The 27,920-nt window shown below is 40.0% G+C and overlaps 1 protein-coding gene across 1 annotated transcript; it reads left to right on the top strand.

Annotated features, from left to right (window-relative positions):
- Nucleotides 1-1,145: 1,145 nt before the first annotated feature.
- Nucleotides 1,146-27,920, top strand: nagpa (N-acetylglucosamine-1-phosphodiester alpha-N-acetylglucosaminidase). Its single transcript, XM_017714384.2, has 11 exons — nt 1,146-1,317; nt 3,553-4,035; nt 8,552-8,691; nt 11,196-11,304; nt 13,996-14,124; nt 16,395-16,597; nt 18,056-18,103; nt 18,437-18,565; nt 18,974-19,105; nt 22,214-22,295; nt 22,726-27,920. The coding sequence occupies exons 1-11, from the start codon at nt 1,232-1,234 to the stop codon at nt 22,937-22,939; spliced, it is 1,755 nt and encodes a 584-aa protein (XP_017569873.2). The 5' UTR covers nt 1,146-1,231; the 3' UTR covers nt 22,940-27,920.

Genomic DNA, 27,920 nt, shown 5'->3' on the forward strand with positions numbered 1-27,920 from the left:
CGTGTTTAAACACTCATGCATCTACAGGAGTAAATGTAGAGCTCCGGTTACGTGTTGGAATAATTAAACATACAGATTTATACAGAACCTGTTCAAATGAACGGACGATACAAACATCCACACATAAATAACAAAGCAAAATAAAATTAAAAATCAGGTAAATAAAATAAAATGAATGAAAAACAAAAAAAAAACAAAAAACTGACCGATACCTAAAATATGGATGTGAACTACATCCAGTGTAACTAATGAAGTGTATGATATTGATATGATATCGGGCTTTAATATACATCTAGCTGTTTTCTGTCTGAAAGTCTATCAAAAGGCTCAAAAGGCCGTGTGTTTCAATGGAGCTCTGGCTGAAAAAGGCTCTATGTGTGTCGACGGAGCCTGAGCGAGGGGGCCCTAGTTTCAGGTCCCAGGAGAGAGTTGGGCCTCTCTGTCTTTCTAGAAGCTGAGGCCATAATAACCAAAACCAGATGTAAGCCATACCATAAGATATTGTCACGTGCTAATGTATGGATTTTGCGGTATGTGTGTGCGTAAATTTTGCTTAAAAAGCTGAAGCATCTCGGACTTCAGGAAGATTCCACATTGGCTTCTGGGTCTCTGCAATAAGGGCTTTAAGCGCTATCTTTAATTGAAATAAAGTTGTTCATGTTTAAATCCAGATAGTGTCTACTGAGCTTTCGTCATCCCACCTGCACAACTGAGAATAAACAACACTAATAAATATATATAAATAAATATAGAGCACTTCTTCACCTCTCAAGTGTGAAAGTTTAATACAGCCGAAGGTTGAGCGGATGTAAAATCAGGAATACGCGTTTATCTCACTCTCTGCGGAAGCTACACGGTAAATAAGACTCTGTATACCGGCACATACGGAGCCCCGCTGGAGGCATCCTGCGGAAATAAAAATAATGCGCGGCCACGCCAAATTGACGCGTGGGAACGAGATCCTAATGCGTGGTCACGACTTAGTAAGGCGTGTGGATTAAATGATTAAGTCGTGGCCATGACTTAGTAAGTCATGGGAACGAGATCGCGGCTTACTAATTCGTTCCTACGCTTCATTCCCACGCGTAGATGGCGCCCCGGCGACGGTAGATGGCGCCCCGGCGCGGCACATGACTGAGTCACATGACAGTTCAGTGCTGGGAAGCTCAGGGGAACTCGAGAATAATGGAAATACAGCTGTGTTTGATCTAGCCGCTCGAGTTTTTATCATATGGCAGCTCTGGTGGAGAATTTACGACGTATTTATTTTCTCCTCCTGTGTGTTGGAGTTTGGGCGACGGGCAGCAGAGACATCCGGTAAGATTCATCTCTACTCGAGTTTCTACAGTGTGTAGCGAACGAGGCAGGAACTGTCTTCATTATTAGGATCAATTCCGCTCACACCTGAAACTACATCGGTCTGGAGAGAGCACAGTTTAAACTTCGGTACTGATTCCCACCACAGCTGGGAGGAAACGGGCGGAAGCACCGCCAGCTATTGATCATGTAACCTGGTCACTGTGTGGAGGAGGGCAAAGTGCGGGAGGAGTGCAGTGGGGAGACCAGCTGCGGCTCAGACTCACTTACACCCGTTTAAGGCTTTTTACTGATTCGGCTGCAGCGCCTCGTTCTGATGAAGTCGACTGCTGGTTTGTGTGAGACGTTCATTTACATTTGCCATGCAAACTAGATAACTGCAGTCTTTACCCCGGAGGCCTTTAGAGCTACAGGAGAGCCACCGTGTCAGTGCAAACATCCTGGTAGACCCCTGCATGTACCCCCAACAACCCCCATGAATGAGTATGTTTTAGGTCAAAATTGGATCTCAAAAACCTCATAAAACAGCTTTTAGAACAGTTCTGACCCACTGAACGTCTATAGAATGGAGCATTTCACATCAAACCATTTTTTGTAGGTTGTTGATCATAAAATTCTCTCAAACTTCTATCTCAAAACTGTGGTAAGACTACATCTCCGGCGTTAACTAACGTGTTGGTAACCATCTCATTTAATAACTTTGTGTGAGGGAGCTTTTAGAGCCATTAAATTCTTTAGATGTCTGGTTCCCATCGACACCTGAGAACCATTCCAACTTAGTAAGTTTCTCTAGAACAAAGCATTTCATGTCAAACCACTTACATCTTAGCGATTTAATTACGCAAACTTTACGCAAAAAAAAATTGGTGGCTTTCCCCTTCAAACACTTCAGTTGTCTAGATTGGAGCATTTCACATCAAAATGCACAATACACCATAACCATTTAATTCTATCGATTTTTTCAAAATTTCTTCATAATTCAGTGGCTGGGATGTAAACAAAGTCATTCAGAGAAGTTTGATGTGAAAGAGTTCATTGTATAGAAACTTGTCTATTCAGATGTCTTTATAGTGGTAGTGATGGGAACCAGGCCTCGCAATGTCTACAGCACAAATATGGCCATTTTATTTACTATCCAGAACCACCAGTAACCTACACCTGTCCTCTGAGGCTTCCTATGTAATGGTAAAATGGTGACAAAACTACTTTTGTCAGATTTATTTGGGGACCGTTTTGCCGCACAGCAATGTCTCTGGCTTCAGGCAGTTTGTTCACATAATCATGTAATGTAATAACTTCTTGCAAGGGAGCTTTTAGAGGCATTGATGTGTTCAGACGTCTGGATCACTACCACTGTAAACAATTCAGACTCTGAGTTTCTTTAGAATGGAGTAACCACTCGGAAAGACTTTGTTTACATCTTAACCATTTAATTATGCAGACATTTTGAAAAATCTAAGGCTTAGAGCTTTTGGTTTCCCAAAAGAGTTTTCAGAATACCAAGGATTTCTCTGATGTCACTGGCAAAGTGTCATTACTCTGCAGCTTATCAGATTACATTTTGCTGACGCTCTTATCCAGAGCGACTTACAATTTAATCATTTTTACAGAGGTAGGCCAAGGTGGTGTTAGGACTCTTGCCCAAGGACCCCTATTGGTATAGTGTAGGGTGCTTGCCCTGGTGGGGGATTGAACCCCAGTCTACAGCGTAGAAAGCAAAGGTGTTAACCACTACACTAACCAACAACCAGATTATCAGCATTAATCTTCTTAGCTCCTCGTTCAGTAATGTACACAATGTGATGTTGGCACTGGAAGCCATGTGGGCATAGCTGAAAGCTTCATTCGCGTTTGATCCTACTTGTTTTTGGTAGTGCACAACAGCACCTTTTAGAATTCTAACCAAATGGGAGGTAATATTAAATTTGTGCACACTTAAAGTGAAAAATGAATGAATGGAAATGTTGCAATCCGCTCCCAAGATATCTACTTTTTGGAACAAATAAATGTATTTTTTACCTTTTACTGTATTTGTATTCATTTGCATCTATTGTAGTGATATATGGATTTTTTTTTTAAAGCTCAGACACACTTATTGCCAAGATAAATGGTTTCAAACATTGTGCTTAGGTGCCTGAGACTTTCGCACAGTGCAGTATGTATATATGACATTTTGACATGTAAAAACATGACTTCAGAAATGCTGTAATATTCTTATGTTTTCTCCCCCGACAGGTACTCTTTGGATGATGATGTCTTGTCTCCCTACACCGGTTCTTATGGCTCTTCTCACTCTCATCGGTACGTGAGGGACTGTCAGCCAATCACCCATGGCAACGTAACCCACGAAACCTGGCCGGCCAGCAATCACTCCGGGTCACCTGTGGTGGAGTCCAAGATGTTCATGTCGGACATCAGCACCAATTCAGAGACTCCTAAATGGGTGAGTGGCCACATCACCGTGGTTCATGACCCTGTGAGGACAGTGTCTGTTCTAGAGCCTGGAGGCCCAGACGGCTGTGAAAAATCCCGTAGAGAGCTAGTGGAGAACACTGCTAGAACGAGAAAGTGTCTGATCGCCCAGAATGGTGGCTATTTTGACACGCTCAGTGGACACTGTTTAGGGAATGTTGTGAGTGATGGCAGACTGGTACAGAACAGCAGAGGACTGCAGAATGCCCAGTTTGGCATTAAAAAGGATGGGACTCTTGTGTTTGGGTAAGTTTATGTTCCTTTTGGATGAATGTCCCTCAGTAGATATGTATGTTGTTCTTTTCTTTTTTGGGCAGTCTCAGTAAAAAGAACTGAAATGTAAGCATTGATGGGCTGTAAGTATTGATATTTCTCCATGAAAGTTAAAAGAAATTCCAAGCCTATACTGCTTAGTGTCTGTAAAAATTTAAACTGAGACCTTATCATGCTCAATGTTTGGGCTGGGCAGTACAGTATTGGACAATATTTATGGTTTATTGCGTATTACATGTCAGTGTGCTTCTCTAAACAGAATGAGGATATCGTCAGTACTTAAAAGCCGCATTATGACCTAAAACCAGCGTTTAGTACGTTATTTGCCATGCTATGTAATAATCTGTAGCATTTTATCACTTAGCCTCATCAGTTTGGAAGAATTCCATTATTCTATCCTTGTTGTGTTTTCGTTACTCAGTGTTCTTGCACTGCAGTACTGAGCAATATTACACAAATATTACATAATACATCATACAACCACTGGGATTCCACCACATGGTTATGTAGAAATCTTATTTGCTGTCCAGGTCCTTGTAGCAGCTAATCAATCCGATTAATATTAGCTCTCTGGCTTAATTCTGCTTTTATTTTTCTAATTTTTCTGGTGTATATTTGTATATACATGCACTGAGCAGCCATAACATTAAAAATTGTTTCTACATTCCTTGTCCGTTTACCACGTAGCTGCACTTTGTAGTTCTATAATTATAGACTTTAGTTCATCAGCAGTGCTGTTTGTGTATGTTTGTGTGTGTGTGTGTGTGTGTGTGTGTGTGTGTGTGTGTGTGTGTGTGTGTGTGTGTGTGTGTGTGTATATATATATATATATATATATATATATATATATATATATAAACATACATACATACATACATACATACATAGGGTGGGCCATTTATATGGATACACCCAAATAAAATGGGAATGGTTGGTGATATTTAAAATGTCCACTAGGGGTGGGGGAAAAATCGATTCTTAGGTGCATCACGATGCGGACGTGAACGATTCTGACTCGATTCTTAAATGTCAAAAATCGATTTTCTATATTTTAATTTATACCGTAATGTTGACGGAATATAAAAGGAGGAACTTGGAAGTGGATAAGTGCAGCGCCTGGACAGTCTGTAGCGGCACATAACAAGAACACAGCTGGATGAGCGAGAAGTCCGACCGGCTCTGCGTTAAAGCCAGGTTCAGTCAGTCACAACCCAAATGTTAGGAAGAGCCATTTTGTCCTTTCAACAAAAATCAAACCACCTTTGGAGCCACAACATTTAATGTCCAGTATGTCTCAGTGTGTATTAATGTCCTAGTGTAGGCTAAACAATATGAACGTACACGCAGACTCACTTTGCTCTGCTTTAAGCTTTAGCTATAGCCGCTTTTCCTGAAGTCGCCAGCGTCTTGTTCGAATTTTCCCATTCCACCTTAAATTCTGTCTGAGGCGCCAAATGTAAATGCAACAGCATTTAAGGTGGACCGGGAAAATTCGAAAGAGAAGCCAAGATCTTCACAACTTTTTAGTGTTTGACAGTCTCTCATTGCAGATATAACATCAGGAAACCAACTGCGCTGCTTATAATTGCGAATAAGTCAATTTGTCTAAAAATGTTCAAGCAAGCGATGTCGAAGCTTCCACCCAAGTTGGAAGTGAAATAGTTCATTACAAACTCTGTCGCAACTTGTCCTGCCAAGGTTAGAGTCTGTTCTGTGTCGTTGAGATCCAGGTCTTTCGCGCTATGCTGTCCACTTTGGAGATACAGCGCCCCGTCTCGAACATATTTTAATGAAAAAATGGCCTTTTTGCTTAAGACAACGTATTGGAAGTAAATTAATTAGGTAATATTACAAATACTTTGCTTTAAAAGTACAAAGTTGTCACACAGTGTAAAAAAGAAATCCTGTATAGAAAAAAGATGCATCGATAATCGTTTTATAATTGCATCTCAGCCCTGTGAACCGTAATCGAATCGTGAGGTGCCTAGAGATCCCCACCCCTACTGTCCACTCACTGTCCACTCTATTAGACACAGCTTCCTTGTTGGTCAACCTTGTAGATGCATCCTCTAGTCCTTCATCAGTGGTCACAGGACGCTGTTGGCTGGATATTTTTGGTCGGTGGACTATTCTCAGTCCATCAGTGACACTGAGGTGTTTAAAAACCCCAGTAGCACTGCTGTGTGTGATCCACTCAGACCAGCACAACACACACTAACACACCCACGCCACAGCAGTGTCACTGCAGTGCTGAGAATGATCCATCACCTAAATAATACCTACTCTGTGGTGGTCCTGTGGGGGTCCTGACCACTGAAGAACACAGTTTAACAAAGGGAAACAGATGCACTACAGTCTGTAATTGTGGAACTACAAAGTGCGCCTGTATAGAAAGTGGAGCTTAGTAGTTTAACTGATTTGCATGAATGTTTTTTTTGTTCCTTTTCGATTAAGCACAGAAGTTTGAAGCCTCTTCCATGTTTTACCTGAGGCTTTTGACATACATATTAGCCTATGGTTTACCTTGTAACACTTTCACAGTGACTCTTTCAGTAGAGAAGCCTGGTATGCAGTTTTCTATTTCTGACAACCCTCTGTTTAAGCTGCTGTTTGTATTCTCAGTCAGTGATGTATATTGAAGTTCCAGAAGGACCAGAGTGATTATTTTTTGTCTCATGAATATTTTTAAATCTCATTTGTTGATTTATGCTATCACTTTCATTATTTTGATAGTTATTATAACATATTATGCCTGTGTTTCTACTCTTGAAGACCAAAGGAGAGCTTGCCTAGCTATATCTACCCGGATACCATGGAGAAAAATAACTACAAATAATTACAGATATGAATTCCCAGAAATCATCAGGCCTTCTCTGAAGGTCTGGAAGGTTCCCAAGGTGCTTGTCGTTCTTCCTCCCACCTTTTTAAGATGCATCATCAGAGGGGGATGTTCCTAGTATTGAAACCAAAAAAATCTTACTCTAGAGAGTGCTGTGGAACCACGGTCGGGTATGAGTAGACTTGTTTACAAGAGATGTGAAGATGGTTATGATGAAATTTTGGCATGAAATGTCCCTTGAAAGAACGCTGACTGTGTATTATAAAGAAAGCAGGATTAGTCCTGTTTAATTTGATTTAGTGCAGTGCGTGAAATGCTGAATAAAAACGATCTTCATCATTTTGATAAGTCCTATTTTGAATAACACTTTCTTCTCTGTTCCAAATGATAAAACCTCAAAAACACAAAATATTGTGATGCTTTTCGTGTATCGAGGACATGTCTCAAAGTGATGTTATATATTTTTTGTTATATTTAATTTCACACAGCTTACTAAACCATGTTAAAACATATAAAACCTTTTATCTCCCTTTATGAAGCATTAACAAGCCATTCATTTACAGCATGGTAAATTTTACACTGTCTTTGCTGCAGCATACTATCCGAGGAATATTTTAAGCTTAAATGTCCCAATGGCTCGGCTTAGCTTGCAGTTTTATGAAAATATAATACTTTTTCATCTCCCAGGCCTTTGTCACCACCTATTTGCAGCTGCTTTAAGAGAACTAGACTGATAGATTTGTCTCATTGTTTTTCTCACCAGATTTCATTTCACATTTATTATGATGGAAATGAATGACCACAGAAGGGAAGTGTTTTGTTGTGAGGCTCATAAGGGACAAGAATGTGCCTTACAGTTAATAAATCCCTGCCCGAAACCTGATACTGAAGCATTGAGCATAGACGTGAACTGGTTTTGACCCCTCAAAAAAAAAAAAAAAAAAAATCATCACTCAGTCTTATCACACACACACTCCCTCACAGGGTGGCGCTGTATCAGCTGACTGATCAGAGTGAACTCAGAACACTGACGGGCAGATCTAAGATGAGACAGGAAAGACAGACGCCAAGAAGGGCCTGAGAATGCAGAGGCCCAAAAACATCTGCTCCTCAAAATAGCAGCGTTACAAAACGCAGCACTCTTGCATAACAGACCACTGTTCACAAATAAGAGTGAGTCGTTATGTGCTTTGAGTGCTAAAAGTGTCACAGCCTGTTGTTCATTATGAAGGTGCAGGTTTCCATGGAATTTTCCACCATGAGATAAAGGTGTTTGACCACTTATGTGAAAAAGTTACTGTGGTTGTTAAACAATAAACAGATTCAAACAACCATGTTTTTGGCTGTTCTTATGAATCAGGGGGTTTATTGCGCTTCCACATAGTAGCTGAATTGTTCAGGGAAAAACTGTGCCAGATGCAGCTTTGCCTGTTTTCATTCATCTCTCTCTCTCTCTCTCTCTCTCTCTCTCTCTCTCTCTCTCTCTCTCTCTCTCTCTCTCTCTCTCTCTCTCTCTCTCTCTCTCTCTCTCTCTCTCTCTCTCTCTCTCTCTCTCTCTCTCTCTCTCTCCCCCTCTCTCTCTCTCTCTCTCTCCCCCTCTCTCTATCTACCTCTCTCTATCTACCTCTCTCTCTCTCTCCACGGTGGTAGTTATCTCTCTGAGGAAGACGTTTTGGATGAGGTAAACCCCTTCGTGCAGCTCATCAGTGGGGTGGTGTGGCTGCTGAGGGCAGGAGAAGTTTACATTAATGAGAGCATGCAGGCCGAATGCGACAGGACTCAGGAGACAGGTACGTTTGGTCTAAGCCAGGGGTCTCAGACTCCAACTGTGTGCTGGTTCAATTAAATCAAGTCAGCTTGCGTTTATTAGTAGAACTATATGGTTCTCTTATTGTGTTCGCAGTGTGTTCCTGGTATACACGAGTGAAGTTTTGTGAGTGAAGTGACATGGAGAGCATTTAATTCTACATTCTCAGTGAATTTGCTGATTCTATTCAAATCTGACACACTGTATTTACCACTGTCTTGAATGAATCCATGAAGGCAGATTTAACGATCAGTCCTAAATTCAGATGAGCACTTAGTTTGAGCTAAACTATAGCCATGTCTCTTTAGCGTGCAGCGTTCGTGCTGCTTCCAGTTAATTTGTTCACAAGACAAATTAAGCTTCAGCCTAAACTGATATGTTGGGCAACCAGCCAGGGTGTCTGATGAAGCAAATTCAGTCATGAAGTATAAATACTGAGCTGCAGTGCAATGAGAAAGGTAGACATAAGGGAAAAACTGTCAACACGCAGCAGATCATTGGCTATCTGAGGGGAGGGATATGGCCTGTGAGGCAGTGCTGTGACATCACTGGTCTATAAGGGGGTTCTCAAGTGAGGCAATAGTGGAAAATTTCAACAAGCTGTATCAGCCCATTGAACAAAATCATAAATCATAAATGATAAATAAAGACATCATAAATAATACAGATAAAAGGTAAATTACAGCACTGAAATGGAATCAAATTAAAATGCAGTGAAGTAGTCCTGACCAATATTGTCTGTACTGGCGTACCTGTATTGCCCATCAAATGACGGTATCAGTTCTTAGATATTGAACAATGCCGAAAACTTAGTATAGTACTTTTATGTAATTTGCTCCAGTTTGTTTAAATAAAACTGTTTAAATATATAAAAAGTGTGGTTTCTGTCTGATTAGGAATCTGCAGAATCTTTACACAAGTTAGGCGAATCATTTGCAATAAAAAAAAAAAAAATGTAAAAAGTGTGTATTAGGTTTAGGCATAGGTCTTTATTGTCAATGTCACAAGTACAACGAAATTTAAAGCGCTCTCCAGTCAGTGCATCGTATATGTGTGTGTGTGTGTGTGTATATGTGTGTGTGTGTGTATATATATATATATATATATATATATATATATATATATATATATATATATATATATACATACACATACACATACACAGGGTGGGCCGTTTATATGGATACACCCAAATAAAATGGAAATGGTTGGTGATATTAACTTCCTGTTTGTGGCACATTAGTTTATGGGAGGGGGAAAACTTTTCAAGATGGGTGGTGACCATGGTGGCCATTTCATTTTGAAGTCGGCCATTTTGGATCCAACTTTAGTTTTTCCAATGGGAAGAGGGTCGTGTGACACATCAAACTTACTGAGGATTTCACAACAAAAACAAAAAAAAAACTTGGTTTTAACGTAACTTTATTCTTTCATGAGTTATTTACAAGTTTATGACCACTTATAAAATGTGTTCAAAGTGCTGCCCGTTGTGTTGGATTGTCAGCGCAACCCTCTTCTCCCACTCTTCACACACTGACAGCAACACCGCAGAAGAAATGCCAGCACAGGCTTCCAGTATCTGTAGTTTCAGGTGCTGCACATCTCGTATCTTCACAGCATAGACAGTTGCCTTCAGATGACCCCCAAAGATAAAAGTCTAAGGAGGTCAGATCGGGAGACCTTGGGGGCCATTCAACTGGCCCACGAAGACCATTCCACTTTGGAAGCTGGCACATTCCCTGAGGTTTTCCAGCAAGATGGTGCACCACCACATTATGGGTGTCAGGTCCGAGCATTCCTAGATGAACAGTTTCCTGGAAAGTGGATTGGTCATCATGGGCCAGTTGAATGGCCCCCAAGGTCTCCCTTAGACCTTTATCTTTGTTTTTCTTGTGAAATCCTCAGTAAGTTTGATGTGTCACACGACCCTCTTCCCATTGGAAAAACTAAAGTTGGATCCAAAATGGCCGACTTCAAAATGGCCACCATGGTCATCACCCATCTTGAAAAGTTTTCCCCCTCCCATAAATGTGCCACAAACAGGAAGTTAATATCACCAACCATTCCCATTTTATTTGGGTGTATCCATATAAATGGCCCACCCTATATATATATATATATCCACAAGTGCAGAAAACCTTTGTGCATGCATGTGATTGTAGTTTACATTCGTAGTGTAAAAAGTTAACAGTACTTCAGTCTCTTTGTTTTTTTAAGAGAAAAAACTGAAGTAGAAGTCAAAACAAGCTATGCCAAGTTTGTAAGACATTATTTAATAGAGTAGCAGCACTTAAAAAGCAGTGTTTTCTTAACTTCATTAATTAATTAATTAACCCAGTTGATGACCTAGATGTCATCTGATACTGTAGTATGATTGGACGGCATTATAATACTGAATGCTATCTGTACCACTCAGCACTAAGATTAATAAAACAGAAAACGTTGTCCTGTGTTACAGTGAAATATCAACCCTGTTGTTTGTTACAGGAACGTTTCAGCGCTTTGTTGAGGTGATGTCTGCCCGGACAGCAGTGGGTCATGATGTGGAGGGCAGACTGATTCTCTTCCACGTTGATGGCCAAACAGATAGAAGAGGGTGAGAATCGCAGTCAAATGGATGTATTTTTCACACCAGCTGGTTCGTTAGCTTTGGGCTCCTACTTTGTTCTAACGGTCACACAGCTCTTTTATGTTTTGTGCAGTGATTGTGTTCATGTTTATTTTATTCATTTGTAACTACTTACTGCCAGTTTTTTTTTCAGTGCATGTGGGGAACCTTTACGTTATTTTTTTTATTTCATGAAGAGCCAAAAGCAGGTTATCTACATGCAGTTCAAATCAGAAACCACCACAAATACTCCACTCGTTTGGTGCTCCATGGCTCTTCTCTTACTGTTATGTGGATGTTGAGTGTTATACACACCTCTTTCACCACTGCCCCCCATCCTGTAATTGACTGTATCCATTTATAAACTTCAGAGAGGGAAATTCTCCAGTGTCCTGATGATACTCATACTACACCTCATTGATGTTAATGTTTAGGACCTTGTGCTCCTGTATTTTTATGTGCAGGTTGCATCATAGTTGGAGGGAACAAAGCCCTTTTGGATTAAGTGGGAAAACTACATATTGTCTTAGTTTCTTTTCTCTTTAAAAAACTATTTTTTTACTTTTAACTGTAAAAGGTGAAGCAAAATGACCTCATGCAGTCACTTTTTAATGCAAATTAGTGAAGAGAATGATGGACATCTGTGTACAGTCATAGGCAAAAGTTTGAGCATGTTTTGCTGATGTAAAAATAGCACATGCTCTAAAGAGAACACTTTAAAATATAAAATTTCTCTTCATTTTTTAGCCCACAAGTTCTAATTATTTGGTTAGTTAAACATACTGGGGAAAAAAAAGAAACTGTAAAATTAACCTTTACACATAGTATATTAGACACTAGACTTGCCTACACCATACAAATAAAATGTGCCAGAACTTTTGTACAGACTACATTTTTTTTTTTAATATGTAATTACCACTACATGTAATTTGAGCAGGCAGACCCAAACTTGTGACTGTGTTTGTAGTAGTTTTTGTACAACCCCAATTCCAATGAAGTTGGGACGTTGTGTAAAACATAAATAAAAACAGAATACTATGATGTCCAAATCCTTTTCAACCTATATTCAATTGAATACACTACAAAGACAAGATATTTAATGTTCAAACGGATAAACTTTGTTGTTTTTTGCAAATATTCACTCATTTTGAATTTGATGCCTGCAACACATTCCAAAGAAGTTGGGACAGGGGCAACAAAAGACTGGGAAAGTTGAGGAATGCTCAAAAAACACCTGTTTGGAACATTCCACAGGTGAGCAGGTTAATTGGAAACAGGTGAGTGTCATGATTGGGTATAAAGGGAGCATCCCTGAAAGACTCAGTCGTTCACGAGCAAGGACGGGGCGAGGTTCACCACTTTGTGAACAACTGTGTGAGCAAATAGTCCAACAGTTTAAGAACAACGTTTCTCAATGTGCAACTGCAAGGAATTTAGGGATTTCATCATCTACAGTCCATAATATCATCAGAAGATTCATAGAATCTGGAGAAATCTCTGCAAGTAAGCGGCAAGGCAGAAAACCAACATTGAATGCCTGTGACCTTCGATCCCTCAGGCGGCACTGCATTAAAAACCGACATCATTCTGTAACGGATATTACCACATGGGCTCAGGGACACTTCAGAAAACCATCGTCAGTGAACTCAGTTCGTCGCTCCATCTACAAGTGCAAGTTAAAACTCTGCCATGCAAAGCAAAAGCCATATATCAACAACACCCAGAAACGCTGCCAGCTTCTCTGGGCCCGAGCTCATCTGAGATGGACATTTCAAATTGTTTTTGGAAATCATGGACGTCGTGTCCTGTGGGCCAAAGAGGAAAAGGACTGTCCGGATTGTTATCAGCGCAAAGTTCAAAAGCCAGCATCTCTGATGGTGTGGGGGTGTGTTAGTGCCCATGGCATGGGTAACTTGCACATCTGTGAAGGCACCATTAATGCTGAAAGGTACATACAGGTTTTGGAGCAACATATGCTGCCATCCAAGCAACGTCTTTTTCAGGGACGTCCTGCTTATTTCAGCAAGACAACGCCAAGCCACATTCTGCATGTGTTACAACAGGGTGGCTTCGTAGTAAAAGAGTGCGGGTACTAGACTGGCCTGCCTGCAGTTCAGACCTGTCTCCCATTGAAAATGTGTGGAGCGTTATGAAGCTCAAAATACGACAACGGAGCCCCCGGACTGTTGAGCAACTGAAGTTGTACATCAAGCAAGAATGGGAAAGAATTCCAATTGAATTCAATTGAATATTGGTTGAAAAGGATTTGCACATCATCGTATTCTGTTTTTATTTATGTTTTACACAACGTCCCAACTTCATTGGAATTGGGTTGTATTTGTTTGTGGTCTCTGAGGTATATTTTAATATATCAGCAGTTTATCCTGATGACTAATCCTCTTTTGCTGAGTCATTGATCAATTCAGTTACAGAGAACAGGATGTTAAAGGCTTTCTATGTTGGCATTAATGTCCCTAATGGTCAGCGCTTCTCCTCAGTACCGCACGTCCCGAAAGCTTAATGTCTTTGCCTGTTTATATTAGAAGACACTCTCAAATGTACAGGTTTAAAGCAGGGAAACCAAAATATTAGCCCAATGTAACTACCTGTATATTTAGACATTATTATTCAGGTGAAGTATTGTTTTTCTTTAATGAAATGTGTTTTTGTTGTATGCAGCATGAACCTGTGGGAGGTGGCGGAGTTCCTAAAGAAACAGGGAGTCGTCAATGCCATTAATCTGGACGGAGGCGGCTCTGCTACTTATGTCCTTAATGGCTCTCTGGCCAGCCTCCCGTCAGATCACTGGTGTGTAAATCCTAGTCATCATTTTTAACCAGCAGTAAATATTCTAAATAGGAGTGGGTGACATGGCAAAAAATGTAACATCAGGATACCAGAGGACATTTTTGCCTTACATGATGTATATCTGATGTAGATCTGATATATATGATGTTTTTTCTGACATTTGGTAAGCTATAGCAGACAAAAAAAACCAATAAGTGATTTTTATTCAGCAGTTGTTCAGTGTCCTTTAGTGTTCTTAAGTACTGACAATATCCACAGTATCGACCATATCTACGATATCCTCAGAAAAACATGTTGTGGCACATTTTAGCATATTGTATAATGATAAAATACTGTCATATTGCCCACCCCAAATGCTTATTGTATTTAATAAGTAGAAGGCTTTCAAGAAACATAGGCCTTACTGCCAGTGGTGCTGACAATAGTATACTTCCATGGTTCAGCCTATTAGTAATGTTTTGCTTCAGTACTTAAGAACTTTTGTTTTCAGATGAAAAAGGTCCCATAAGGTTAAAGTGCAGAATGTACACACAGTTCTGTGTGACAGTTTAGGCACCCATGATCAGATGATATATTTTGTTGGTTTTCTAGGTGAAAATGTTTCTGCACATTTTACTGCACAGTTACTGTTTATCTGCTGAAAGTAATATTTGCATATGACACCTGCTCACCCAGCCTTTCTTCTGACATCAGTGGTAATAATAGCCAGAAGAGTATTTGTATGTGTGTATATTTACACATAGTCATATACAAAGTTTGACTCAAATAATGTTGTGAAATTGGAAATAACACATACTCAAACAAATCTTCTACAGGAAGCAAACTTGAATATGTAATATTTCTGCAGAATTTCTTGGCAATGTAGTAAATATAGCGGTAAACCATAATTGTGTACTAAAATGTGCAGAAATGTGTACTCTGTAGAGAATGTGCTAACCTGCTCTCACTTAGAAAATCAATAAAATGTAATTTTACCAGGAGCACCCAAACTTTTGCATGCAAATGTGTGTGTGTGTGTGTGTGTGTGTGTGTGTGTGTGTGTGTGTGTGTGTGTGTGTGTGTGTGTGTGTATATATGTGTGTATATATAAATATATATATATATATATATATATATATATATATATACCCACAGACACACCCACGTCACTAGGCTTTATAGAGAGCTTTGGGTTGTGAAGCAGTGGAACTGTATCCAATACCTTTTGAGATGAGTTGAAGTTGAGTTGTGATCCAGAACTGATCATCCAACATCAGTAGCTAACCTCACTAATGCTCTTGTGTCTGAATGCAAATAAATCCTCTCAGCAATGTTCCTACTTCTAGTGTAAAGTCTCAGAAGAGTGGAGAGGGGGCAAACATTTGGACATATAGGGTGTGCGGACACCCCTCATAATTGAGTTCAAATATTTGGGTCACGCATTGCTAACAGGTGTATTAAACTATGCACTTAGATCATTATATGCAATGCCAAGTGTTGGCTAGAGTGGTGTAAAGCAAGCCACCACTGGACTCTGGAGTAGTGTAAAGGTGTGCTCTGGAGTGATGAATCAGATGGAGGATTTTAGGTTTGGCAGATGTCAGGATATGTGCCAGAATACATAGCATCAGTAAAGTTTGGTGGAGTAGGGATAATGGTCTGGAACTGGTATTCAGGGTTTGGGCTCAGCCCCTTCTTTCCATACAAAAATATTTTACAGGTATATGTTTGTGGCAACAGGTTGGGGAAGGCTCTTTCCTGTTCCAGCATGGTGTGGCCCTGTGTACAAAATGAGGTCCATGGTTTAATGAGTTTAGTGTTTAGGAACTCTAGTCTGTACAGAGCCCTGACCTCAATCCCACTGAACACCTTTGCAATCAATTGGAATGTTAATAGCAAGCCAGGTCTTCTTGTTCAATGTCGGTTCCTGACCCACGAATTCTCAAAGACACACTCCAAAATCTTGCGGAAAGCCTTCTCAGAAGATTGTAGGCTGTTTTAGCCTCAAAGGAGGGGGGCATCTCCATATTAATACCCATGATTTTGAAATGGGATGCCCAACAAACTCAGACAGATGTGATGTCATTTTGGCACTTGAGTGTGTATATATATATATATATATATATATATATATATATATATATATATATATATATATATATATATATATATATATATAAAAACTAAAGCAGGTTTTAAAAACAAAAACATCAAATGCTCTGGTAAACTTTTTTTGGTAAGGTTTGCTGTTTTCTGCAGTATTAATTGACTACTGCCTCTTCTGGGTCCAGTGTTGAGGCAATGTGGCGATGCCCTCGAGCTGTCTCCACCGTGCTGTGTGTTCATGAGCGTTTGTGCCAGCCAGAGGACTGTAGCCAACATGGGGTCTGTGTGGATGGCCAGTGTGAGTGCCAGCCCGGCTGGACCGGGCCCACATGTGCCAATTTAACATGCCAGCCAGCAGCCTGTGGAGACCATGGGATGTGTACTCCAGGTGAGTGTCTCCATCTTTAAATCCCTGCACTTGTTTTAGATGATTTCCAAAAGATAGACGTGTTCAGAGCATGCAGGGTTCTGTTTGCAAATGTAAGTGTTTCTGTATATATACAGTATATTACATACACTACATGGAAAAATTATGGGGACACCTACAGAAGCTTTTATGACATCCCATTCTAAATACAGAGGCATTAATATGCAATTGGTCCAACCTATAGCAGCTATAACAGCTTCCACCGGAACTAAGAAATTTCATGAACTTACTTGTGGCATGCTTTTACAGTACCATGCTCAAATTCAGTGAGCTCTTTCCCCATATTGTCCCAATACTTTTGGCTGCCAACAGAATGTTGTTTTTATAGTTCCTGTAGGTTCTACAGTGTCCTAAACAACATCAACATATCTGAACAACCTTAAACAAGACCTAACAGTGGTTTGAGAAAGATGAAAGAAGTGTTGGTGATGAATGTTTATAGAAATGTTTTGGGCTGTTTCGGTTCTTTGTCAGCAACATTAGCCTTGTGGCCCCAGTTTTAAACAAAACAAGTAAACCTTGGACTCCAAACATGTCTTGGCTGATGAATTACATCTGAGTTAAGTGGAAAATTGTGTAAATTAGATTTTTTTGCTAAACTATTCTTACTTGAAAGCCTTATATCCTATTACAGCAGTATAACTGCAGTACCTGTCACTGAGTCATCAATATAATGGAGAGAGTGGATTATTAAAATGACAGAAGTGACAGACATGATCAAATGAGGAGGACAGCAGGCGAATCTTAGCAAGGTATCTATCTGGCTGTCTAGATACTTTAGCTTAGCTTGGCGTATTTTCTCTGGCTAAAAGGGTATGAATGTTGACTGAGGTAAGAGTTACACTAATGTTAACTGGGTTGTAATTAGTAGCTTGTTGATCAACGGCTCGGCCAACTGTCAGGATTGACTGATACCATATATTCCCAGTGGTTGTATGATGTATTTGTATAATGCATGCATGCGGCGAAGGATAGAAAACAATATAAAATCATGGATTCTGTCAAACTGGTGAGACTTAAGGATATAATGCGGTGCTACAGAATACTGCATAAAATGACAAATAGCATAATAAACTCTGTCATTTTAAAAAGTATCTTAAATGATTATCTCTGAACAAGCCCATACCAACCTAATCTAGTTTTTTCAAGGCTTAAATCCTCACAGCAATGTTCCAACACCTAGTGTAAAGCCTTCTCAGAAGAGTAGATGCTGTTACTGCAGCAAAGGGGAACAAACTTCCTATTAGTACCCATGATTTCAGGAAAAATGTTGGATGTGCAGGTGTCTACAAACTTTTGTATATGTTATGTGGTATTAATTAATACAGATATGCTTGCCACTTATAGTTAATAAGGAAGATTTGTCAGCTATGCACATGTATGTGAAGTTGTCAGGATGTTGTTCATCTCTCTGAACAGATGGCTGTGTCTGTGATGCGGGGTGGATGGGTGCCAATTGTAGCCAAGGTAAACACAGACAAATTCAACTCACCGGTTGCACACATACTGGTTTATTTAACTATATGACTAAGGATAAATAATGGAAAATATGGCTCTCTGCTACATCATGTTCAGGTAGAGTACAGTTAAAATTCAAAAGAGTAAAGAAAAATACAACCACTAATAATAATGATAGTATTTCTACTGCAGTCTTATTATTAATCTTGAGTTTTGTCTATGTTTTAAAAAATGTGTGTTCAACAGTGCTTCAGGTAGATTTGAATTGCAGGCCCATTGTATTTTTAGCAAAGTTCTCACAGCCCATCAGACAAACCTCTCTTACTGTGTCTCTCGTTCCAGAGTGTGCAGCAGGTTTCTATGGTGATGGCTGTAACCAGATGTGCACATGCGTAAATGGAGGATCTTGTGACTCTGTCCATGGGCGATGCTCCTGTCCTGCTGGTTTTTATGGAGATTCTTGTGAAGAAGGTGCGTAAAACAGTTCTAATGCAATTATGCAGTGCACAAGGAGCGCCGCTGTTTTAATTTTAGTTGTGAAATCTTTTCTGACGTCTTTTTGTACCTTAGGCTTAAACAGGCTGTTTTTGGTTCTGTGCCTTTAGGACTCATATATTTAAATGACCTCTGTCCTAATTGGCCACTTTGTATTGAACCTTATTCAAAAAGCAGTCTGGGCTGACTTGTTCCCTATAACTTCAAGGTGAATGGGAGGGCTTAAACTGCTGTAAGCTGAATAGGCAGATACAGTTGTATGCAAAAGGTTGGCGTCGTAGGTGCCACGGCCTCTAAAGAGAACACACAACACACAGGGACAATCTAGTTCTCTGAAATGGACCCTTTAACACTGTACGGACACTTTTTCCAACTTTTTCTTAGAATGTCCCCTGGGTTTCTATGGGCTGCGCTGTCTGCAGCCGTGCCAATGCAGTGACCTGTGCCCATGTGATCCTGTCACCGGCAGCTGCAATAACACGCTGCATGACCAGAGGAACAGCAGCCTGCATAGAGGTACTGATCATATCAGCACTGCTCTGTCTATGTAAATGATTTAGATCTTGCCCTTGCTGTCCCATGTCCCTCATGTTCTTAGATAAAGCCTTACATACTGTGCTTTCCATTTTTCTTCTTTCATTGTGCTTTCTTTACTGTCCTCCATCTGACATTATTTATCAGTGCAAGTAACCAGTACATCAGGCTCATGTACATCAGTACATCAGTACATCATGTAAAAGTGTAGGGTGATGGCCGTCTCCTTTGGAAACTGACCTGCACAGCATGATGGAATTTGAGTTCTCAGCAAATTTGTGTCTGCTAGGTTTTTCTTCTTGTAGCAATTGGAGATATTGTCTTGATAACTCACTTAAATTTTCCAATTGTTGGTTGGTGATATGGCTTGACCTGTTCAATCATCTCATCTTAAGGTTTCATGGATTTACTGGTTTCAGCAAAAATTGCTCCGATTTCGATTTGAAGTTATTTGATTTACACGATATTATCCAAAAGTTTGTGGACACCTGCTCATCTAACGTTTCTTCTGGAATCAAGATTATTAATAGGGAGTTTGGCGCCTTTTGCTGCAGTAACAGCCTCTAATCTTCTGGGATTACTTTAATATGTGAACATTGCTGTGAGGGTTTAATTGCATAAAACCAATTAGTGAGGTCAGGTACTAATGTGGGATGATCAGTTCTGGATCACATACTTCACTCTAGCTCACACCACAGGTATTTAATGAAGCTTTATCACTCCAGAAAACACAGTTCCACTGCTCCACAGCCCAGTGTTGGGGGGTATTTATACTCATCTAGCTGACACTTGTCATTGGACATGGTGACCATAGGCTCCTATCTGTTGACTGTGCATTTCTGTGGAAATTATACAAGGTGTGTCCAGAACTGAATGCCTGTGCCAGCAATGGGTGCACCTCAAAGTAGCTGAATTTAGTAATTAGAAGGGTATGTGAATACTTTTGGGCATATAGTGCACATTCTAATAATATGCACCTCTGGTGTGAGGAAAGTCGTTCAGCTGACACCTGAACATTTAATCAGTCAGTGGAAGATTGGAGTCTGTTTTGGTTGGTATTAGAATTTTGAGCTCCTTAAATGGGCTCTGTGGCTAAAATGAAACATTTAACAATTATTATGGCTGCATCCAGAAACCGTTCCAGGATGCTGCCTACTTCTGTTGTAAACATGCCTACTTGCCTCCAAGAATGGTGCCATAGTAGTCCAGAGTGAGATTTTAGAGTCTAGAAAACTCCCTTTCTGATGATGTATCTTGAATGTGAGAGGAACTTTCAAAAAACCATGAGGGCTGTGAAGCAGATACGTGAGGACAGGCTGTGTGAAATATTTTTGCTAGCGAATGCAGAAGGAAGCCAAGGAGATAATGTTACTACTAGGAAGTCAACTATCATATCTGTATTTATTACCCTCTGCATGAGTGGTACTTCAGTACCTATTCTTTATTGCTGTGGGAATTGAGAAATACTCAATTGTTGTACGATATATTTGTGTAATGCATGATAGATATTGTGGTGAGAGAATATGAATGGGGAGAAAATACAAACAGATACAAAGCAGGACTTCTGTTCAACAAATGAGGCACCACAAAATATAACATCATAAGGCTGGAATGCCCCTGTAAAATCAGTATCAATGACAGCATTTCAGTTTCTGTCAGGCCCTAGATATTCACAGTTCTACATTACACATCCAGTGAATCATGTAACTCATGGTCTCCCTTTGTCTGTCTTTAACTACCAAATGATACCTTTTCTTTGCTCTTGTGCGCAAACAAAGAAGGTGCAGGGATGTTTGTGCAGGATGAGGGTGTGAGAGAATCTCCTTCAGCTTAGTGGAAGTCTTGTAGCGCTTAATAGTTCAGGAGTCGAGGCTGAGGTTTTCAGGGACAGTCAGAAAGATCAGCCAGTTCCAACTTCTCCAGCTCCCTGACCTTTATTGGCCAGCATGCCCTGGACCTCACTCTGCCCTATGAGAGCTGAAGATTGTTGGCTTTTTCTGCCTGTCTCCCTTCTGTCTGCTGAGTGCCTGGCCCACTCTGCCTGCTTTACTCTGAGTCTGGCCGTCTGCCTCTGTCTGGCTGATGGAGGGTTTAAAATTAGATTCCATCAAGCTCTGCTGCACTCTTCTCTTTAAAGCCCCCTCTGAGTGTTTATCAAAAGTACTTTATCCACCCTGTCAGTTCCTAACTGATGTATTTGCACTGCATGATTGTTTTACTATGTCTAGAGTGAGTGCACCTGCTGCCTTGTGCTAGAGAAAAGCTTTCCTGTCTTTTTTGCTTCTGCATCATATCTGAACCCAGTGTTGTGAGGCAGTAGACACTTTAGAAACTTTCTTAATCCCCAAGGAAGTTGCACGACTGCAAAAACATCTGTGCAAACCATTTAGGTGAGCACAAGCAAATGTAGAGTGAAATGTAACAGATTTTTTTAATGTAGTAGAAGAGATACTTGTGAACAGTTTCAGAAATTCTTATAAATGTGGCTGAATGTTTACATTTTAAAGCTTGCTATTTAGGTTTTGGGGATTTGGAGACCCCTCTGTTTTAAAATACGTTATAGCACATGGGCGGGAGAAGTATCTGGTGTGCTTCGGCCTCCTTCCCATGCAGATGAATCTGATGATTGCGAGTGCGGTGAAGGATTATTCAAAGAGAACTTAGTCAAAGCTAATAATAATATGTAGAATAAAGTTGATTTTGGCATTTGAGACCAAAATATTTAGCCCGACCTTGTTTTTCAACCTGTGCATTTGACGCTAATACATACAGTTGCATCCTTTTTCTGCTGACTCTGTAGCTCTGCTTCTTTCAATTTTAACACAAGAAAAATCTTCTGGCCTTTGATATTTGTACCAATAGCTTTTATGATTTTAATTAAAATTTGTGGAGTAAAATGTTGTTGTTTTTTTTCCTTTAAGGTATATTATTGGGTAAATATTAAATTTCAGTAATACTCGAATGAGCTGCAAGCATAGTGACGAAATGCAATAACTTAAACCTCTAACTGAGCATCAGTCACCCTGTGTGGCAGTGCTACAAGTCGTGGTCTTGGTGAGGAAATGGAATGTTTATTTCTTCCCCCTTCAGCTGGTCACTGCCTGGCAACCCAAATGTTGAAGGAGTGGAGAGAGCAGGAGGAGGCTCACAAACCAAGGCCTCATCTGTCTGAGTAAGTGTCCTCATATGTAAACAAACATAACCCTGCTTTTAGTCACCTAAATATGTAGTGCAACTGGATCCATAACGCTGGCTTCCTCTCAGTTTTCAGCTGGCTTTGCTCCAGTGGAAAAGTCTATTGCCTTAAGAGAAAGGTCATATTTTAACAGTGTTCTCTGAGAGTTTGCATAATAACTTGATTATTGCCATGGAAATGGACTTGAATATCTCAGACCTTTGTTGACTTGACCAGTCTTTGCAGGCAGACTGAGTCCCCACTGTGCTTGTAAACAAGTCATTCAGTAGAGAGGCAGTTGCGCATGTATTAGCCTCCTATGCCATTCAAATGTAAGTGTGTAGTTGCTATGGTTTTGATGTAGGCCTTTGTGTAGGTTCTGGTAGTGAATTCAGGTTACTGTCTGTGTCCCACTGTGTGCTTGTAGGCAGAGCTGGCTGGTTATCACCACTGTCTTGGCTGTTCTCTTGCTGACCAGTGTCACTGGAAACATGATCCAAGTGTGCCGAAGGTTCAGAGGCCATCTGCAGGAGTACTCCTATGTGCCGCTGGAGGAGATGAACGGACGCACAGGACAGAGCACACAGCCTTTAAAGAGCCTCTTTCTACCAGATGACTCGGACTCGCAAGACTCCCCATGACCTGAACAGTGATCATAGACTCTGTATGATTAGATCTGTGCATCTGAAAGTAAGCATGTCCTGATGAATACATGAGCATACATGAGTCAGTATTTGTATTATGGCCAAAACTGTCCTTACATGACCACAGCTGCCCAAGTGATCTCTGCCTGAGAGAGTTGCCTTTCTGACTCCATCTGCATTGGCTCTGGCCTTTATTAGTAGGCCTGTCGCAATTATTACATTATTGTCTGATTGTAATTATTTAAGTTGATCGCACTTGTTTTTCATAGTCATATGTTCACATGGCAACAGAATCTGATGCATTTTCATCAATGTGAATCGAATGCGTTTTCATCAGTTGGGTTGAGGTAAAGGCTTTTACATAAAATAAATTTTGCAAACACAAGAAAAGTGCTGACTTCTAACCATGACGCCTTTAGAGGGCAGCGGCGAGTAATGTGTTTGAGCTCAGGCTGTTTCTGTTGTGGAGTTGTGAGCTACTAAGTAAGTTTGGGCAGTAATATGGTAATAAGGCACAGGGAGATTCACTCGGAAGAGGCCCCGAATATTCTGTTGTAACTCCCATTAGGATGAAGCAATCTGAACCAAAAACATCCACTACGTACCTTGATGTGTAATTGATTGCAGTACATGCGATGCTGGAAGTGATCTCCGATTTCTGCCAGACAGATGAAGGGGTACGGGGGTATGCACCTGGAAGTTGCGAATGAATGTTAAACGTTGCGACGGCTGTCCCGCGCCTACCTTGTTGCTTCGATGCAGGGGAATCCCAGCTTGTTCAATCCCAGCGGTTGTTTTGGTCAGATTGCTTTGTCCTAGAGAGAGTTATCACAGATTATTTGGGCCTCTTTCGAGTGAATCTCCCTGTGTAATGCGTTGTTAAAAACTATGCTAATTATGCAAGTGCACTTTTTTAATATGAAATTTCTGTTCCACCTTCAAATGGCACATTCGAAATAAACACATTTCACCCATTTATATTTTAGGGGTTCACTGATTGGTAGTGAGGGAGCTCACTGGTGTGCCACCGAAAGAAGGGGGGGTTACTTTAAAAAACTAAGCATGTTTGTAGCTTAGCAGCGACTAAGAGCTGTAGACACCACAGAATATGTTAAATTTCAGTGCTCTCAGCTATCTGCTAAGTAAGTGTCATTTCAGCGTCAGTTAGCTGGAAATAAGTCTGAACTATGCTGTGTGGAATGTTTGGCCTGCTAACTAAGCTATCATTAGCTTAGTCGACTTGCTACAGTTCTGAACACCACAGAACAGATTTTAATTCCTCTTTCTCTCACTCTGACACCAGTTGCTTGACTTTTGCACTCACACTTCAGCTACTTTAGCTTTTAATCATCTAAACTGATGTCAGCAGAGCACCAGTTAGTCAGACTAGAACCTGAGCTGTGGTATGTGGCACTGTTTGGGTCTGTAATCTGTCCGCTAAGCTAACATTAAGGCTAAAGATGCAAACTCTTCACAACAGGTTTAGCTTTGCCTTTCTTTCGCTTCACCAACAGTTGCTTGACTACCCAGCTTTAAGCCCTCTTTTAAGCCCCTTTGTTAGCCAGAATCCAACATGTTCTGTGGTGAGCAGAGCTGTTATCATTCTAGATAAGCTAATGCTAAGTGGCTCCTCTCTCCTAGTTAGCAGCATTCATTAATTCGGTGAATAATGGCTTGAGAATTGTGCACTGTGTACACTTATTTGGTGACCATGTATGCGAACAAACTTTTTCATTATTCTCAATTTTGAAATAATGCAGGACTGCACAAAATTGACAAATGCTTTTACATCTTCTACAGTGCTTTTATCCTTTACCCTTTAACCCCACTGGTATATATACTGCAGTAATATTTGGAGATGGTTTGAAACAATTGAATACCACCCAACTCTACTACTAAAGTGCCAACAGCAAGGAAGCAAATAGCTAGTCAACCAATTTGGCTACTTTAGGCTTGTATATTGTATACAGTGAACATAAACGTTTAATTAAAATGTTAATTGAAAACATTTATGTGGCAGTCAACCCTTATTGTAACAGGACTTTTGGGAGTTTTGAGCCATTTGTTCCTGCTGATAGTTAAGGATATATTTCACAAGGCAGGATTTCTCAGTAAACTGGATAGCCCTAAAGTGAGGACTGTCCGGTCAGAACATGCCTCATCTCTGCTGCTTTCAGGCAGGCTTGTCTTTGGAAATTAAAGGAAAAATGTTGACCTAAAACACAATTCGAGTCAATGGGCAGATATACTGTCTGCTCACAGTTCAAATGTAGCTGTGTCAGCTATGCCTTCTTGTGGTCATATCCCCGCTAGAAAGACAAAGCGAATGTGCAAAAATATCAAAAATGGAAAAAATGGCACCTCATTTTGAGGCTTTTACAGTCTTACTAACAGGCATCTTGGCTCGGGTTCCATGGTTTCTCAGTATTGTCTTGTTTGGTGTTGTTTACTCCATACTTCAGGAGCTTCCATTTTGGTCACCAGGCTTGCATATTAACTTTAGAAAGGCCCTTCATTATCTTGATGCTCCACTTGTTGCTCTAGCACCAGACCAGGTTGAACTGTGAATGAAAATTTCCTTACCTTTTTTTTTCCCTTCATTCTTTTCCTTTTGAAAACGGTGTGACCCCATTTGGCTTTTATTATTGTCTTGGCCTACAGTTTATGTTGTCATAAGCAGTTTCCTTTGGCACACATTGTAAATTCATGCACTGATTAGTTTTTTTGTAGATTTCGAGAAGGCAAAACAAGGAAATTCCCAATGGACTTCGGACTTGACAGACTCATTCATTAGTTTTTTGCGAGGATGTGTTTACTAAAATGTTGGGAGGTAATACCTAACTGAACAAGAGATGTAAGGGCTAGGATTAACTGGTTTCAGTGCCTTTTATTACCTGCCGGCTCAATATTTAAAGGAATTTTATACAATATCACTGTACAAAGGTAATCAGCTTGGCTCAGTAGAGCCTGTAGAGCCATTAGTTGCAGCAATACAGCAACAAAATGAGCTGCTTTAGTCTATAGTTGAATATCACCAGACAGTTGCCAAACAGATTGTCAAAACAGGCTGCTTTATTTTTATAGCAAGAGATATAAAAGCCGAAAAGCAAATAGTTCATAGCATGCTTATAGTAAGAGAAGAGTGGAAGGGGAGGCGGAGGCAGATGCCTTTTTTCCACTTTATTTTTGTGGTGTCATTCTTCCAGTCCTTTAGGACATCTGGTGACATTTCACTTGAACATGTGATGGAAGGTGCCAATGGATTTTTATGATTTTGTACTAAGCTGCTATTTCTATGTGTTACTGAGAGTTGCTCAAGTTAATCTTGTGTTTGATACTTGGGTCTTGCTGATTTTGGTGGCTTGATGATCAGGCAGGTATCCCTCTCTGCGATTGCTTAACGGCATGGTTTGGTCAAAAATCAAATTTAAACAGTTTTCCACTTAACTTGGATGTATTTGCTCAGCCAAGGCATGTTTGGAATCCAAGTTTTGTAGCTACAAGGTCAACATTGCTAGCAAATGCTGGAGGTCAATAGTAACCCAAATCTTTTTGGGTAATACATCCCCAAACCTCTCTCAGCCCATTTAAATGTCCACATCTTTATTATGGCCACACAACCTTCCTTCAAAAGCAGTTAAGGATGTGTAGACAGAAGAGATTTGGGTGATTGTTGATGTTTAAATGGGTTTGCTAGCGACTTGTAGCTCCAGCACTGAAATAAATAAGCTAAATTTGGACACCAAACATGTCTTGTCTAATCAGCTACATTTGCAGAAAGCAGAAAATTCTCCATCCAGATTGCCCATCTGACCCCTTACAGGAAGTACCTTTTGCTTTATACACAGCTGGTCTTAGAGCCATGTGACCATTCCTTTAGTTCTGTTCATGCAGTGTTCATGTTTCACCTCTGATTTAATGTGAAAGATCTGATGTTCTTGTTTAGAGTGTGATCTCACACACTCACTCATAAGCTCCTGAAGATCATGATGAGCTGAGTTGGAGTGAGATGTGAGGTTAGGGTTGGACCTAACATCTGCATATGAGAAGTTGTCTGTGAGTATAGTGCTAATGGATTGGTTTTGAACTGTGAGAAAGTTACTGCACGGTTTCTGCTCAGTGATGTTCATATGAGAGGGTGAGTCCCCTCCACTGTAAAGCTCAGGAGGCCCCAACTCTTCAATATCTTCACTTTTTTTTTTTTTATACTTAAATGCTCCATGTACTGCACACTCAAACAATAAGTCAGGGCAATCTGAATGATGGTTGAGGTTCTACACTACCGTTCAATGGTTTTCAATAATATAAACTAGTTGTATAGAAATGTATACAATGATTCAAATTTGTAACTGGATAATTACAATATATTATTTATCATGTTATTTGCTTGTTTACAGATTTATTGACTGATTAAAAATACCATTTTGGTGACAAGTGTGTTTTTCAAATACACGTTGCAAACAGTAGTTTAGTAGATAAAAAAAAAGTTACTATGGCTAGTGATTCCAAACTTTTGAACAGTAGTATATATGAGCTTGTGTTTTATATGCTGTCTTGTACATTGAGGTCAGGCATTTGTATACAAAGTAATATGAATGAAATAAAATAAATTATTTAATATCAGATAAATCTGGTAATTTCTCACATGAACCTACGCTATGATCCACACTCACGTTGACATTGTTTTTTTTGTTTTGTTTTTTATTAATCACTGTCAACATGGGTGGTTCCACACTGTTGCTTAGCATTCTGGTATCCATAATAACTGCGCTCCACCTCTGATATGCATGCATAAGCTGTGCAATAACTGTGATGTACTGCAGTGTGATTTATGTGCTTGTTGATCCTGCAGTTTTAACGTTGCTGTTTGAATTTGAGCTTGAGATTTTGATTTTGAAAATTTTGATACAAATGCTTTACTTTGTTATTTGTATTAACAACTAAAATAATATAAAATAAACAAATGTTGAAATAGAAA

This window comes from Pygocentrus nattereri, chromosome 3 (genome assembly GCF_015220715.1).
Source record: "Pygocentrus nattereri isolate fPygNat1 chromosome 3, fPygNat1.pri, whole genome shotgun sequence".
NCBI lineage: Eukaryota > Metazoa > Chordata > Actinopteri > Characiformes > Serrasalmidae > Pygocentrus > Pygocentrus nattereri.

Excerpts from the sequence above, each read along its gene's own strand:
- nagpa (XM_017714384.2), top strand. The coding sequence starts at position 1,232 with ATGGCAGCTCTGGTGGAGAATTTACGACGTATTTATTTTCTCCTCCTG. Across the intron at positions 19,106-22,213 it reads GAACAGCAGCCTGCATAGAG|CTGGTCACTGCCTGGCAACC; the intron begins GTACTGATCATA and ends TTCCCCCTTCAG. Across the intron at positions 22,296-22,725 it reads CCAAGGCCTCATCTGTCTGA|GCAGAGCTGGCTGGTTATCA; the intron begins GTAAGTGTCCTC and ends GTGTGCTTGTAG.